Source organism: Rousettus aegyptiacus, unplaced genomic scaffold (genome assembly GCF_014176215.1).
Source record: "Rousettus aegyptiacus isolate mRouAeg1 unplaced genomic scaffold, mRouAeg1.p scaffold_m13_p_4, whole genome shotgun sequence".
NCBI lineage: Eukaryota > Metazoa > Chordata > Mammalia > Chiroptera > Pteropodidae > Rousettus > Rousettus aegyptiacus.
In genome coordinates this window covers 133,124,964-133,141,892 of record NW_023416307.1, presented here as the reverse complement: position 1 = coordinate 133,141,892, position 16,929 = coordinate 133,124,964, and the positions used below count along the sequence as shown (strand labels likewise).

General features: G+C 41.5%; 1 protein-coding gene across 2 annotated transcripts in view; it reads left to right on the top strand.

Annotated features, from left to right (window-relative positions):
- Positions 1 to 16,929, top strand: part of RFTN1 (raftlin, lipid raft linker 1) — a 186,575-nt gene that overhangs the window by 86,554 nt on the left and 83,092 nt on the right. For both annotated transcript variants that reach the window (XM_016140221.2, XM_016140222.2), the window contains exon 4: positions 12,780 to 12,885. In XM_016140221.2, coding sequence (XP_015995707.2) covers positions 12,780 to 12,885 — 106 coding nt within the window. The remainder of the gene's footprint in view (positions 1 to 12,779; positions 12,886 to 16,929) is intronic.

The following is a 16,929-nucleotide window of genomic DNA, read 5'->3' as shown; positions in this document are numbered from 1 at the left end:
TTGCTAACAGTGTTTATTACTTTAACCTAACTGCCACTGAATCAAATTCTACCTTTATTCCAAGTTGGATTTATATATATATATATATATATATATATATATATATATATATATATATATATCATAATCTATTCCTGATTCTTATCGTTCCTTTGATCTATTTATTGATTTTTGTGCTACCATCATGCTCTTTTGTTTACAATAAAATGTTAGTGTATATTATTATCTAGTAGGGCACTATTCTTTTTCAGGATCTTGGCAACTTTTGCACATTGAGTTTTTCATATGAAGTCTAAAGTAATTTTCTGCAGTTCCCAGCAAACCCTATTGAAATTATAATTATATTTACATACTAATTTGAGAGGAATTTCTGACATGCGTTTTCAAGAATTCAGAATTCAATGTTATTGGAAGTAAATTTTTATTTCAGAGCTCTGTGATCATTCTGAAAATTCTATGTGCTGTCTAGACCAGTTGTTACCAAAGTGGAGTAGACATACCTATGTTGAAGGAGAACTGAGGTGTCTGTGTGTATTTATGTATATTGAAAAATTAGGAAAGAAATTACACATTACTAATATTTAACATTCAGTTCGAAGGTGGTGTCCTGGCTGAATGCAGATGTCAGAGGTCACCTGTCTATATGGAGTAGGAGAGGTCCTGAGGGAGGGTAGATTCAGAGGAACCCTTTCTTCCTTTTTGAATTTTTATTTTATATTAGTTTCAGGTGTACAGTACATTGGTTAGACATTTATATAGTTTACGAACCGACCCCCCTGATTACTCTTGTACCTATCTGGCCCTACACTTAGCCACATAGTCAATATACTATTGACCATATTCACTATGCCGTACTCTACGTCCCCGTGACTATTTTGTAACTACTAATTTGTACTTCTTCATCCCTTCACCTTTTTCACCCAGTCCCCCAACCCGCCTCCTCTCTGGCAATCACTAGATTGCAGAGGAACACTTTCAATTGAGAACTTAGTGAAGTAGATTTGTGGATTTTATTTTTTTTTTTTTTGTAGTTTTAACTAAATTAACCCTCATGAAATATACAAATGGCTTAAAGCATTTCTGTCAAGTGATTGAAGATTGAGGAGTGTACCAGTAATATGAATGTAAAATCCTTCTCTCCCTATCTCTTTCTCTCTCTCTCTCTCTCTCTCTCTCTCTCTCTCTCTCTCTCTCTCTCTCACACACACACACACACACACACACACACACACACACTGAAATAGCCACACTAACCCATCTCTGGCTGTTCATAAGACCTTCATTAGTAATATTTAAAAAAAAAATCAGTGCCTACCTATTTAGATCTGACAGAAGATGCCCAAAGAAATTATCAAGAAGCATTTGAAAACGTGGATTTACTTTCACTGTTGTTAACAGTGACTCTCATTTCAAGTGTATATTATGCCTTGAAATATTAGTTATTAATATGAATTTATTGCAATTATAATTTTAAGTATTATTTATTTCATCTGTTTCTGATCTTTTGAAATTTCTGTTTTGTATGTGAGATGTCAGTACAGTAGTACTTAGGAGTTTTCATTGACAGGGCATGTGAACCAAAAATTTGGAGACCACTGATCCTTAAAGTTTCTGGGTCACACTGATAGTTCCTAACGCGCATAAAGTCTCGCTTCCCAAAGTGCGACTCCTGCACCGGCACCAGCAGCATCACCTGGGAGCTCCTTAGAACTGCTGCTCCCCCATCCCCACCCAGACCTGCTGAATCAGAGTCTTCATTTTAACAAGATCAAAGGTGATCTGTGAGTGCACATTAAAGTTTGAAAACAAGAGTTAAGCTGTGCTTTTCTATTGGGTAGCCACTAGCCACAGTTAGCAATTTAAATTAAAATTAATTAACATTAAATAAGATTTAAAATTCAATTCCTCAGTTGCACTAGCTACATTTTAGGTGCTGGGTAGCAACATGTGGGTAGTGGCTACTGTATTGGGCAGTACAGATATAGAGTATTTCCATCATCTGACTCAGTTACTTAGAGGGTGTAGGTAGAAAGATCTAGAAAAGAAGGAAAGGATAAGCAAACTTTAATTGGAAACTATGCATTAAACATAGATAGAGAAGAGACTTCCTGTGACTCCACTGGAAGTGGCCCACAAAGACTTTATGTGTGGAATTCATACTGTTATTTTTGTTTGTGGATAAGGTGACTTTTTTGAACCAGAAAATATCAGGCAGATTTGTTTTTATTTGGTGTTATGTTTGTGATAAAATGTTCTTTATGCAGTAATACTAATATTAGTCCTTTCCATATTTTTCAAAGTAAGCAAAGAGTCTCATAGGATTCCAGAGAAAGGCAGACCCTGCCCAGGTCTTGTTCTTGGGGGTTGTTCTCTCTTCTGTAGTTCAGGTTGGTGGTGATTGAAGTTCTTTCACAGGTACATCATACAGGGACCATGGCAAGGTAAAGCTTGTTTGTTTTCCTCCAGCCTTTTAAGGTTCACGGTAAAATCCTTTTGTTGCACAGCCGCTGATGGTTTACTACTCAGAGAGCCAGCCCTAACTTTAAACAGTGAGATAGGATGTGGCAGATTTCTCTAGAATAAATAGCAGTACTGGAGAGTTAGATGCCCAAGGTGACTTGCACCCACTTAGCAGTGCACAGCTCCCTAAGAGAGCATCATTTTCAGCATTTTCCCCATAGACCAGATCTTTACCAACAGAAGTGATGAATGAAGAAGGGAAAATCAGAAAAAAGGGCAGTGACTCTTCATGGGTTAGTTATTACCTTCTTCCTACTTCAGAACTCCCCTGGTGAACTCTAGTTAGGTGTTTTATATAAAGATTCACTAGGATTTGTTTACTTGGCTATTTTTTTCTCACAATTTCTTAAGCTTTACTAAATTAGGGGATACTTTTGACTCCAGCAGCCTAAGTTTTTTTTTTTTTTTTTTTTTTTTTTGTATATTTGGTTCATTTTTCAAAGAAGAGATCTGAAATTGCCTGAAATCTTTTCTCCATTGTTCTGAAAACATATTTGGAAAGCAGCAGTTTCTTCCCCTCCCCCTTACCCCTGCCCCGGCCCACTAACAATTTACAGACACAAGAAATACCTAAAATCTTTCTCCCATCCATCTGCTCCCTCTACAAAAATCTTAGTTCAGCTCCTGTTTCTGCTCTCCTAAAATATTCTTCCCGTCTCCCTATATCATACACAATGCCACTTGCTTAATCTTCCTAAAATCTGTATCTTAGTATCTTCTTTTATCTAAAACCATCCGTGACTCTCCTTTACCTGAAAGTGAAGTCCAGTCCCATCTTGTAGTGACACGCACCCATCCTTTCTTTCCAATCTCATTTCTTAATTTTTTGCTCTATCTACTGTAGAGCCTCAATCTCAGATATGTCTTAGCAGCGAATTCGTCCATACATTCACTAGGCTCATGTTAACTGATGCAGCTGAACTATAAGCAACCTTCACCTTTACGTGTCTTTTACCAAACTGACCTATTTATTATTTACATCATATAACTCATGCTTTTTTATAGACTAATTCCTTTTCTTGATGCCTGGAATGTCCTTTTATCCACTATGTCTATTGGATCCATTCTATCCACCACTAATTTCCACGCAGCTTCAGGGACCCAGTTTATATGGTCCTTCTTTTTAAAAAGTTTTTCTGATTCCTGACAATGAAAATAACTGAACTCTTCATAGCACTTTTGTTTGTATAAAGTTTATATTTCCTTAGACTACAAGCTTCTTAAGGGCAGAATCTAACTCAATGCCTTATATGTGTCCAGCGGTCAAGAAGATGATGAATAGAGGAATGAATAAATAGATGTTTTTACTGTCATTAGTTTCAGATAAGCTAATGAAACTAGAAAGTCTTCTTTTTCTTTCATTCACAGATCTTTTTCAGACCTATGACTGATTTCTCTCCCTACTGTTCCTTAAGAAAAAAAGAAAGCCTTTCTGGTGTTGTTTTGGGGAAAATATCTCAAAATTTCTTCTTGTTTTCCCAGAGATAGAGAATTTGTTTCTGTAATTTAGTAATATTTTTTTTCTAGTTGGAAAAGTGCCTAGTAATCTAAGTTTTTGTTTGTTACTATTTCTTTCTGATTATTCCTATGGAACAAAAATAGCTTTATTGATAAACTGCACATTCTCTGTCTTTTCTTTTCATAACTGAAGTTTGAACTGTGCTTAGTGTCCTGGGAAAAAGAAGATGTTTAAACTCATGGTCTTTGAAGCTATCTAAGGGATTTATGAGTTGAAGTGAGATCTGTTACATGTTTATTATTTAAAAGTTGTGTTATGATGTTTTTATTCTCATGCTTATTTTTGAAAAGCGTAGCTTATAACAATTTTCAACAGGCATTTGTTTTTTAGTAGCCTAATTTCAGGTCTGCCATGAGACCAAAATGGACATTCAGTTTACTGCTTGGCATTTTTTCAGAATAATGTGAAGATTAACCCTTTTGCCTGTAATAATTTTAAATATCAAAGCAGTCATAAGCATTACAGCCTCGCTTGTAGACAAGTTCCTGGCTTAGTAAATGGCATGTCCCAGCCACCTTGACTGCAGACAAGGGCTATGAAAAGGTACTGACTATGGTCTGGCTGGTTTACAGAAGCACTAAAGAGAAGAATCTCCTGAGTCATTATAGGGAATGAAATATCTGGGTTGGGTTTATGGGCGAGTTATTCTGATTACAATACAATTATATAATCTGTTCACTCTTATCTGTTCTCTGGCATCCAGCCTCCCATGACTCACATTAGAGATTTGTGTGTATAACCCAGAGATCAGAGACTGGTGGCTAAGAGGTCAAACTTAATCCCAAACATGTTGGTCTACATAACATTTAAACATTGGAACCAAAATTTGACAGTTACGGCTACCATCAAAACACAATTTAATGACTTTTTTAAAAAAAATAAAAAGAGAAAGATTTGGTAACCCTGGCCTGGAATTCTTAGTAATGGCTGAGATATAAACCACCCAGCTTATCACGGATTCTGCTACTCCTACTGTCTCCCTAGTACTGCAGTGACATGGGCACTTATCATTTAACATCACTCTTGCGCTGTGACTTTCCTGATGGTGGGGACAAGTTCCTGTGCAGCCACATTGCTCTCAGAAATGGGACCATGAAAGGGCATCTGACAGAACTCTGTGTTTGAAAATAGGAGGGAAAATATTTGTTGGTGCACATGAAGACCATTCCTGTATCTTTTGTTGAGAATAGCATGTCTAGATTATGTGCTTTGGTAAAACGAACAAACACACACCCACACAAAAAAAAAAAAACCCACCTCTTTCACACATTATTTGTTGACCTTCAAGCTTGCATCCCTTGGTTTGACCTTCTGACCGGTGGGCTGGAGAATGACCACACAACTCTTAGCAGATGTAATAGTTGTAATGAGTGAGGATGTCTGGGTACAGCTCTGAATTTGCATCCAGTTTTTGTTACAGTTGATGTTTGTATATGAGTAATCAGGTCACTGTGACACAAAATAGGTGGTCCTTATTATGGTCTTAAACAACTGTGGCGTCTGTGGACCGTTATGTTGACATGTGAGGCACATTAGCATGTGCGCTCTTTGTTCTCCTACTCTATGCTTAGGAAAGGTTTTTTTGCGGTTGCTCAGTGTCTAAATCTACTTTTATGTGTTTGTTTGACAGCATTTATTTAAATTTTTTACTCATTCACATTCATTTTTGGCCCAAGTGCTATTTATAAGGCATCCAAGAAGCAAAGACTGTTTGGGGTGATGAAAAAGTTCTGAAAATGGATAGTGATGATAGATGCACAACATTGTGAATCTACTTAATGACACTGAATTGTATGCTTAGAAATGCTTAAAACAGTAAACATGATGTATATTTTACCATGCCAAAAAAAAAATTGAAAATAAGTTGGAAGTACTTTGAGTTTTTCTGATAAAGGTCTCTATCACATTTCTTTTGTCTCCGATTCTTTTTCTTTGAGGTTTGTCTTTTTCTGAGCATATGGGATTCTGCATATTGGTCTCTAAAAAACGTTTTTTTTCTGTATTTTCTCTTTTCCATGACTTGTTTTGTTATCCGCCAAGGAAAATCAGAATGGTGGTTACAATATACCCTGTCTGGGTAGCGCTTCTCTGCTCTGGCTGCACGTCAGAATCACCTGGGAGTTTCCAAAGTCCCTTTGCCCAGGCCATACCTTATGTCAATGATATCAGAATTTGTGAGAGCTCCCTGAGTGATCTCAAAGTTGAACATAGCCAAGACTGAGAATGCCTACCTTGAGGAAAACCCTGTTGGATTTAGAGCCCAAGGTTTGCTTCTTGGATTGTTCCAGTGCCTAAAGTTGGAGCTTATCAAAGGAGATTATTTTTTTTCTCTCTCAGATCTAGTTATTTCCGTCATTGTCCTCATGTGATTTGAGGGGTTTCGTATGAGAAGTATAATCAGGAAAAGGTATAGGTGTAATTTAGGACTCGGTGAATAAATATTACAGAATCAAGCACACAAATCCCCAAAGAATATGTGGCTTTCCTTCTTTCTTTTCTTAAACTAATTTCTATTGGGGGATAATTTTAGATTTAGTATAAAAGGTACAAAGAAATTACAGAGAATTTCCATATACCCTTCACCAAGTTTCCCCTATCATTAATATTTCACATTTGCCATGGTACCTTTGTCAAAACTAAGAAATTAACATTGATTCATTACTGTTAACCAAATTATGGTTTTTATCTGCATTTCATCAGTTTTTCGATTAATGTTCTCTTTCAGTTCCAGGATGCAAAACAGGGTACCACACTGCATCAATTGTCATGTTATGATGGCTTTTTAAAACTTAGCTGGGCTGCGATGTCTCAGCTGCTTCTCCAGGGTCTTAAACAGTCAGAACCACTATGTTTTTTGGCCTTGTTAACACTCCATTTTGTCTTACTCATTCCTGGCTCTCAGGACATCGCCTCTCTGCTCAGTGATATCCTTTTACTCCCTCTTCCTTTCACAAAATCTCTTTGGAATCGCTGAAAGTAAACCCCCCTCAGCTCTCCAGTGCTGTGTGCAGCAGAGGGCCACAAGACACAACATGAGTCAGAGCTCTTTTCAGTTCATTTTTCCCCAGGCTGTTTCTGAGAAATGATCCAGCAGCACAAAGATGATTTTTTTTTTCCAAAGAGCCAAACTATTCTGAATCTAGATCAACAGATTAATTTGACAGTCCAGCCCATTTAACAGGATAATATATTAAGTGTAAACAAATTTCTTCATACCTATCTCCATAGGGCAAATTAAATCCAGTTTTCCTCTTGGGATTTCAAAAGGATAAATAAGTTTAGGAGAAGATTATAAGTTTGCTCATTGAAACATTTGACAGGGAGGCTCATACCTGCCTCCTGAACGTGCTCCCTGATTCAGGTTCCAGGACAGCATGTCTTCGTGGTTTTCTTCCTCCTTCCCAGCTCCCTCCTTCTTTGTCTCCTTTGCTGCTTCCTCCTCTTTTCTCCCCAGCCTCTTCATGGTCCCAAAGCTCAGTTCTTGACTATTCTCTCTCTACATTAATTGAGATCTCATCTAGTCTCATTACTTTAAATACCACTTAGAAGCTGATGGCTTCCAAATTTACACCTCCAGCCCCATCTCCTGAAGTAAAGATTCAAATATATATTAAAGCATCTGCCAGACATCTCTACTTGGATGTCTGCTTGCTATGTCAAATTCAGCACATCTGAAACTGAATTATTGATCTTTCTCCCAAGCCCGTGCCACCCACGGCCTTCCCCATGGTGGTTGCGGCAACTTCATCCATTCTCCTAGGGCCTGAGGCAGAAACCCTCACCTGCTTTCTTCCTTTCACGCCCCATGACGTGTCCATAAGGAAGTCTTGAAGGTTTTGCCTTGAAGTAGACCCAGAATCCAGCACTTCTCACCGCCGCCACACTGCCGTCAACCCACTCTGCGCCGCCATCATCTCCTACCAGGACCACTGAGTTAGTCTCTTACCAGTCTCCTTACAGCCAGACGATCCTTCTAAAGTAAATCGAGTTATGTCACTTCTCCGTGCAACACCGTCGCCCGTCAGTCTGAGTAAAAGCCACGTTTTCATGACAGGCTGCAGGGTCTGCAGTATCTCAATCCCGATGGCTCCCTGACTTGTCCCTTCTTCCTCTCCTCTGTCCTTTGTTCCCTGAACTCCAACCACACGGCCTCTTTGCCTGACCTCAGTTTGGGGCCTTTGCATTAGCTCTTCCTTCTGCCTGGAAGGTCTTGTCCTGTGTACAAGCACAGCCGACTCCCTGACCTCCTACAGATCTCTGTTCCAAACGTCTGTGAGGTAGTGAGGCTGTAGTAATCATGCTTTTTTATTTTTATGTTTTAATTATGGTGACATTGGTTAACAAAATCCAGTAAGTTACAACTGTACGGTTCAATAGTAAGTCATATGTATTTTACATTGTACGTTCACCTCCCGTAGTTAGATTTCTTTCTGTCACTGCATGTTTGACCCCTTTTACCCCACCTACCTCCCCCTACCCTCTGATAACCCTTATGCCCTCCTGATTCTCCTTACTTTGCTCTGTTTCTTCTTCCTTATTCCCTTACCACCACTGAAAATACTCTGCCGTGTGCCCACGTGTGTGCCTCCACTAGCTTGTAAGTTCCCTAAGGGCAGAGATTTTGTCTTTTCAGTCTGTTGATATACGTCTGTGCATAGTGTCTGCCACAGAGTAGCAGTGTGCTCAGTATTTGTTGGATGAATAATTATGAACTGTGAAGGAAGAATACTAGGAAGGTAAAGAATGCAGTTACAGATGCCAGTAGTAGATCAGTGGCAGCCCTGACGTCATGCCATGCCCTTTGTCTTATTTATTCTTATAATGATGCTAAGAGATAACTGTTTAACAGTGAAAGAAATCAAGGCACAGAAAGTTTAAATAAGTTCTCCAAAGGCACACAGCTGGTAAATAACTCACCTCTACGTAGCTATAGAACCTGTAGCCTTGAACTAATACATTTAGAGGGAATCGTGGAGTGTGGGACGGAGGGAGATAGGAAGCATATTTCATCATTAGCAGTGCTGTTCTCAGAGTGCCTGCATCTAACCTCAGAGAATTCGGTGTTGAATCCAGATAAGGAAGGCTTTGGCTGGTAGTTAACACCACATTTCCAGTAATGCCTTCTGTGTCCTTCTTTATCCTCCTGGTTTAAGCCCAGATCTCTCTGCCCTTTTCAGAAGTGGAAGCCATCTGGGCTTCAGTCCAGGGGAAGTTTTGCGGCTTCCCATATTATTTTCCAGGACGACACAAAGACATGGCCTTTGAGGAAACATCAGCGGTGTTTCCTCTCTCCCACAGGCGGGCGGTGGATGCCTGCTCAGCTGAGCATTTCAGCGTCATGCTTCTTCCTTAGTCACTTGATTAACTGCAGAACGTCTATTCCCTCGTGTTGTAATCCCTCAGAGGGCCAGGCCGTGGTCCCTGGTGCCACTTTCAAGAGGATGTCTCCTTCTCTGAGCCAGGGTTCCCTCGCCCTCGGGGATGCAGAGCACCCTTGCCGGTCAACAGCTGCTCTCATGTGTCTGACTGGATCTTGTGAGCCTGGGCCTAGAACTGGCCACCAATGAGAGGCCTGTTCTGAGCATGAGGCTGCTGTGTCTTCCTCCTCAGCAACCATTGTTAGTTTTCTATGCTCTGAAATAAATTACCACAAACTTAGAGTCTCAAAACCCAACATACATTTACTATCTCAGTTTTTGTCATTTATCTGGGGGTAGAAGGTTCTCTGCTTCAGGTCCCATCAGGCTGATTCTAGGTGCTGGCTGGGCCTGCAGTCTCAGCAGAGGCTTTACTGGGAAGAGAGATGCTGCCGTGCTCTTTCAGGTTGTTGGTGGAATTCACCTCCCTGTGGTTGGAATACTGAGATTCCTGTTTCTGGCTGACTCTGGGCCAGGGGTCTGCCTGCAGTTCCCTGCCACACGCCCTCTCACAACATGGCAGCTAACCTCTTCACAGCCAGCAAGGGGCGTGTCCAGCTCCAGTCTGCTATGACAGCATCTTACAGCGTAACACAAACACGGAAGTGACCTCCTGTCCCCTTTGCCATGTCCTGTTGATTGGAAACACATTGCAGGTCCTGCCCCGACTCAAGAGGAGGGATTGTACAAAGGCATGAATGCCAGCAGGTAGAGATCATTGGGTTTCACCTTAGGGTGTGGTCACCACAGCACCCATGTTTGCTACTACCCTGGCAAAGCTAAGGAATCCAGAAACTCCCTATGGCCGCCCTTCAGGCAACCTTTGCTTGTGGATTTGATGCTGTTTTTCATAGGGTTAGTGGCAGGGGGAGGGTTTTATGCCTGTGCACCCAGCTGTGACCCAGCACTGCTGACTTCAAGGCTTGGGCAGCCAGCGTCTGTCCTCAGGAGATTCAAGGGTCTTTACCACCTCCTCTCCCTTCAGCCATTATTCTTCATCATTACAATCTTTTCATTTCAAATTGTGAATCCTTTAATTCCTAAAGGCAAGGGGAGACTTATTAGTTGCTCATCTATTCCTCCAATATGCATTAGATTTGCTTTCCCAATAGACTATAGGCCGAGATGTGATTTTTCATATTTCATCTTGAAAATATGTAATTATGCTGATTTTTGTTGATCTTTTGTACTTCTTTCAGTTCAGATGTACCTGTATTCATTATCTGTCTAAACGAACCATAGCTGCCTCTGTTCTTACAGAATTTCTCAGTCCAGGACCAAAGGTGGGAGTTATTAGATCCTGTACGAAAGGCGATTCTACTGACGTGGGCTGTGAGGTGCTTAAAGACAGACTCTTCCCTCTGTTCATTTTATGTGTGTTCTAGTGAATAAACACAGTGTTAACGTATTTGAAATGATTACTGTTTTTCAACCTCACCATTTAAAATTTCAGTGGGTATTTATAAGTAACTTTAAACAGTCTGACTTCAGTCTCCAGGTTTTCATATCTGAGAATTCTCTTCCTACCACGCCTCTTCGCCGTTTGAGACCCCACACAAAACATGACAGTGTGTCATGACCAAGTCTTCTCTTTCAAAAGTTTGGAATCTTCCTCCTTAGTTCCTGTTAGCATGTCAGGAGGAATAATCACTAGGTCCTGTGCTAAAGATGATTCCTTACTAATGTGGGCACAGGATGAGCGTGTGGGGGGAGAACGAGAACATGGATCTAGCCTCTGAAAAAGTTTTAAGGCGAGAAGCATGGAGTGCAGAATTGGTTTATTCTTTTGGAATTAGTTTATCCCAGTTTGACCAGTTTGGAATCTGTTTATTCTTTTGCATTTCTAAGTTATGTGCCTTAATCTCCACTCCTGAAAAGATATGTTAGAAGGAAAAATAAAATCAAAATATACCATTGACATTTGCTTACCCAATCACAGTTGCACATGGGGAAAACCAAAGCTCTCTTTAATATTTTCTCTTTTGAATTTTGTGTAAATCATTCCTGGGTGGCTAATGGTAGCATAAGTTGCTTTGCATGATATGGAAGAATCTTAGAAAATCATTTAGAAATATTATAGCAGGTATGCTTTGAGAAACTGTCTTTTTGTTTGTTTGTTTGTTTGATAGGATATATGTGTCTCCAGAGTTCAGTGTGAAAGTGCCTAGTTTAAGAGCTTTTTGGCTACGCCTGCTCTCACCGGAGCTGGCTGGGGTCCTTCTTTGGTGGAGCGCCTCATACGTGGGCTTGCTCGCCCCCTCAGCGAGGACAGAGTGGCTCTGCGTGAGGTGCGAGCCCCGGGCCGTGATCTCTCAGTCCCGCTCCCCACAAAGGGAGAGCATGTTCTCCACCCTTGCCATCCCACTTCCTGCCGCCTTACACCTGCATGGGCCAAGGAATCACCTTCAGTTCCTAGCAACAACGTGGCTACCAGGAGTTTCTAAGACCCAAGTTAGTGTCATGCAGGAACCTGTCAAAGGAACAGCTGAACTGTTGGAATGTCCTCCTGGTGACTGCTTGCCTCTGGTTCTTCTGATTGTGCAGTGATACATCACGTGCGTGTGTATATGGTGGGAAGGGGAGAGGGCAGGGCACACCGGACACCCTGCACTGACCGGAAGGCTGAAGGTGTTTGCCGCCACCAGCCATCCCCTTCCCAGAATTTCTGCCTTAGTTCCCTTACAGCCTTTTTTTTTCTTTAATGCATCTTTAATTTTAATGAACTTTACCAGAACGTCCTCTGTAGGGATTGAACTCTTTAAAAGTCTGATAGATATTATTTTTAAATGTTCTGAGTGCAGACTATATGAATATATAGAAAAGGTGAAAAAAAATTAGGGATACAGCTAAAATCTCTTTGTCTGTCCACCACCACCAGTCCCAGTGTCCATGCGGACTCTCTCCACCCTCCAGAGGTAATCGTCGTTACTAGTTTGGTGTGTGTCTTACTAGTTCTTTTTCTATGTCCTGGAAGATAGGAACCAATGGGAAATATACATTAATACAGAAAGAGAGAGAGAGAATGCGAATGAATGAGAGAGAGAGCGAGAATGAATGAATGAATGTGTGTGCCGTTTAATGTGTAAACCATAAGGTGCTAAACCCATCATTCTAGAATGGTGTGTTTCACTTGGTGATATGCCTAGGAGTTCTTTCCATGACGTAGATTTTATATTATTTGAGTGGTTTACTATAAATTATTTTTCAGCAATGCCTTTTTGGCCTTTGCTTTCAGGAAATAATTTGGGGTTTTATTAAACACATGCTTTTTAAAAAATATTATTCAAAATCTTAATCTTTGTTTGTTTTTCCTCTGTCTTTAGATCTCAGAAAACTGATCACAGTGAAGACTACATCTTGGAATTAGATTGCTGTTCCTCCTTAGTTCACCAGACAGACAAAAAAATCATCCCAGAGTTCATTGAGAAGGTGAGCCCTGCAGTCAGGATACAATTGAACAGGGTAACAGAGTATTCGCCTGAGAGAACAGGCAAGGGGCTGGCTTGGGGCTGGTTAGCCACACTCCACGGGCGGGGCCAGAGTCAGCGCCTCCTCTGACCTGGGCCTTCGAGCAGCCCCACAAGGGTGCAGCCACCTCCCACACATTGCCCAGGTTAAAACTGAGTCTGGAACAAGGTAGCTTCCCTCTCCCTCCAGGCTGGTCAGACCCTGGACCCTGTCTTTTAAAGCTGGAGTGACATTAACAGCTGGCAGGCCCATGGACCCACTGCCGGGATTCCTCTCAAACCCTTAGGGTGATATGAACCCCCCAGATCCCACCTACCATTCATCCTGTGGGTCTTCATTGCCACAAGCTTCCTTCCATTCCTACTGTGGGAACATACCAGCATCCTGTGTCCACTGGACTGTGATGTACCAAGGAAAGTTGCCTACATGCAAGGGATTCATCCTATGCCCAGAAGTGCGTGTGGTTTTGAACTCCTCTTCATGCCATATGAGCTTTGCTACCTAATTGCAGGGTTCACTTGAGTTTAATATGATGGCATTTACTGCAGAAGGAATGCCCTTGCCCAAACTGGGGCTAAATTCATTGCCAAATGCGTACCTGTTCTCTCTTACCTAGCCTTCCACAAGAATTGACAATTCCCCATCCTGTAGAGGTGATTATGATTTGCTTGAGATCTAGTCAGCTAGTTGAATTCATTATAAATATGTTGGTGCTCAACTTTGGGCTAGAAATAGTCCTAGGTGATTGGATACGGAAATCAAAATCGGCCTGGTCTCTGGCCTCATGTCCTCACAGCTGGCAGGTAATCCCTGAAGGAGCATGACGAGCACTTTAAGGAGGGAAGCAAGGAGCTGAGGAGCAAGCGACACGGTGTGGTCTAGGCATCAGGGAGGTGCCTCAAAGCTGAGATGGAAAGGGTGAGGAGGGGTTATCTGGGCCGGGGCAGTTTAAGGAGCCCTCCAAACAGAGGGAGCAGCATGTGTGAGGACCCGAGGCAGAGGGAGTGAGGGGAATCAAAAGATCAGAGGAGCTTTGAGGAGGGAAGGGCACGTGAGTGGCGGGAGAAGGGGCTACTCCGCTATAAAAGCAGTGGGGAGGCTGTTGAGAGAAATTGTGCAGCAGAGTGAAATAATTAGATTGTCCCTTTAAACATCCAGTGATTCTTTTTTGTTATTCCCTTCCTGCCTTTCTCCCTTCAATATTTATTGAGTATTCAGGCTTTACAAGACCCTGGAAATAACCACTCATATATGGTGGGGGCCAGGGCTGCAGACTTGAAATGAGATAAGCTCCTAGGTCAAAACTTCTGGCAATTTTACTAAGACGTTGGAGACTCTTCCTACTCTGGTAAAATTCAGATCATTACTTATGAAATGGGGGAAAAGCAATTTTTGTTCCCATGTGTATAAGCCTGAGAACACGAGTGTTGTATAACATGTGGATGTCTTTATAAATAGGACATCTTCTCTGGATTGCTGCAAGTAAACTGTTCTAATAAACTTGGGAGTGGACGTGGACGTCCTAGAGGTGAAATTTACCCCATGATCTGAGTACTGGGGAAAAATACTTTGAGAAATGGCTTTGTGATTAAGACTCAGATGCTGAAAATATTTGAGAGTAAGTGGGTAAGATGAGGGCATGAGGCTCTGGCCACAGTATCAAACGTGCTCTTTTGGAAATATGTGATTCGGTACTTTTGTCTTAACCAAACCTGGTCATTGTGTGGCTGACCCATTGCATTGTGCCCACATCAGTTCTTAAGGAGATGGAAGCATGATTAGTAGGCACTCAAATGCCGTGTGTCTGTAGTGTCTGAAGTGTAGATGGACATCTGTCCAGCAGAGGAGATAACCTTAAAGTTATGGTTTGTAAGCCCTAAAGGACAAGCTAGTTTTGTATTTCACTTTTATCCCATTCTTTTTTCTCCATTGATTATGTGTGTGTGTGTGTGTGTGTGTGCGCACACGCGTACTTTAGTATCTAATGTTTTGTTCATTCAATTAGTTAAATTGAATGAACAATTCAATTTAATCTATATATAAGAATCCTGTTTTTAACAATTTAAAAATTATACATTTTAAATCCCACTGTGCCATTCTGCACTTGCCATACACCTGGTTTTTCAGTAAAAATTATTGGGTCCACATAGACTAGACAACTTGCACAGCAGGACAGCCCTGACATTTTTGTCCTAGACTTCGTCTTCAAATGTGTGTACCAGTCTCTCACCTCTGTTCATCTTGATAGAGGGTTGGTTCAGGGTTATGGCCATTAGGATGAAAGTATAGTTTCCTGCCTTGGAGAACCCAGGTGTGCCGAGGCTGCCCCACCATTCATCCCTGCACTGTTATGGCCGAGGGTTGGACCTGGAAGTATCCATCATTTCTGGCTGTCAGTACTTTTAGTTTCTAGGCTAGTGGCCATGACAACCAGGAGAAGAGGGACAAATTGATGGGACTGGGCCCCCTTCCCTCCGTTCCTGTTTTCTGTTGCTGGACAGGATTTCTGGAGAAAATACCACCTCTGTGTGCGAAGAGCAGAGGAAGCTGAATGGCCCCCTGTAGGGTCAACAGCTATTCCAGCTGATGGCAGAATTTTACACATGTGTAAATTTTTCTGTCTTCACACAGGTAGAAAACCATAAGAGCTTCCCGAGAAGAAATATACTAAAAACCATTTCTGCTTTTTTTCAGTAAATACTTAATGAATATCTTGGTCCCTACGTATCTGTATAGTGGTGGCACTTGTTAATTGCTATTCACTTAGGCCACGATGAGGCTGTATCACTGGGGCTACAGCCTGCAGTCATTACTTTTTATCTGGGTCATTATTTTGTGTGAAATAATGGCTCCTGTTCCTGTGACAAGTAGATCTGTCTTACAATGAGATGGTAATTAACTCATTTTGTCATTGTAACATTACACAGGATAAGCTTATAGACTTCTCTGCATATTAGATTTAAAAAGTGATTTGAATTTTTTTTCTTACGAACAACGCCCCAGTATTATTTTTCCACTAAGTGTTGTAAATTAGAACCTTTGGTTAGAGAACATGGATGGAAGGAGGGTAAGGCGATTTCATTATGTGTCACAATTAGGAAAAATAAAGTTGTTTGTATCTGTGTCATGTAAAATTAGCTGAAGATGCCACAATTTACAGCCCCTCTCTATCATCACAGAGGATGAAGGGAGATGTATAAAGATGCTCTATTCCTTTCAATGTGGTCTAACGATTTCCCTGCACACTTTAGCTTATCAAATTAACTCTGGGTCACTGCATTTTGTTTTTTCCTCTTATATCCTGCTGTGCTCCATCCAACTGTCCCTTATGTACATTATTTATTTTGGACCATAGAACATTTAAAATTCAAATTTATGGGCAGACTTGGAGTGACCGTGTTTTCCAAGTCCTGGAACCAGATGCACTAGGGACGAAGAGCCGGGAGACTGTGGGAGAGCGACAATGCCGCCTCTGTTCCTTTGAGACGAAGGCTCAGCCCTCCAGGTACTCCCAGAGCCTGTCTTGCATGGCTGGTGCATTTGCGGAGCCCTTGGGATTTCCGGGTCTTCAGTGTTTCCGGAGGACTATAAAGGAGACAGTGACAGAGAATGAAGAGCCTACATATCCATCCTCAAATTGCTTTACATTCTCCGGAGCACCTCAGGAAAGTGCTTATATGTTTGGGAAGCATTTTAAAGTTTTCAGTCATTGCACACACTTTCTGGTTTGTGCTTCACACCAATTCTATTTAAGAGGCTACTCTGGCAGTGGTGTCTCCTTTCTAGACAGAAGGAAATTAAGCTCAGAGTTGATGAGGGCTTTGCCCAGGGGCTGGGACAACTCACTGTTGGAGCCTGGGTGGATCCTTTTGTAGGAGGAGCACCAGTGGATGGCAACGGGACTTGGGTAGAATGGGAAGGTTCTGCGGCCAGGTGGCCAGGGGAAGGTTTTGGAGAGGTACAGTGTAGAATGAGGGCTCTGCAAAGTGAGGGATGGACACTTGC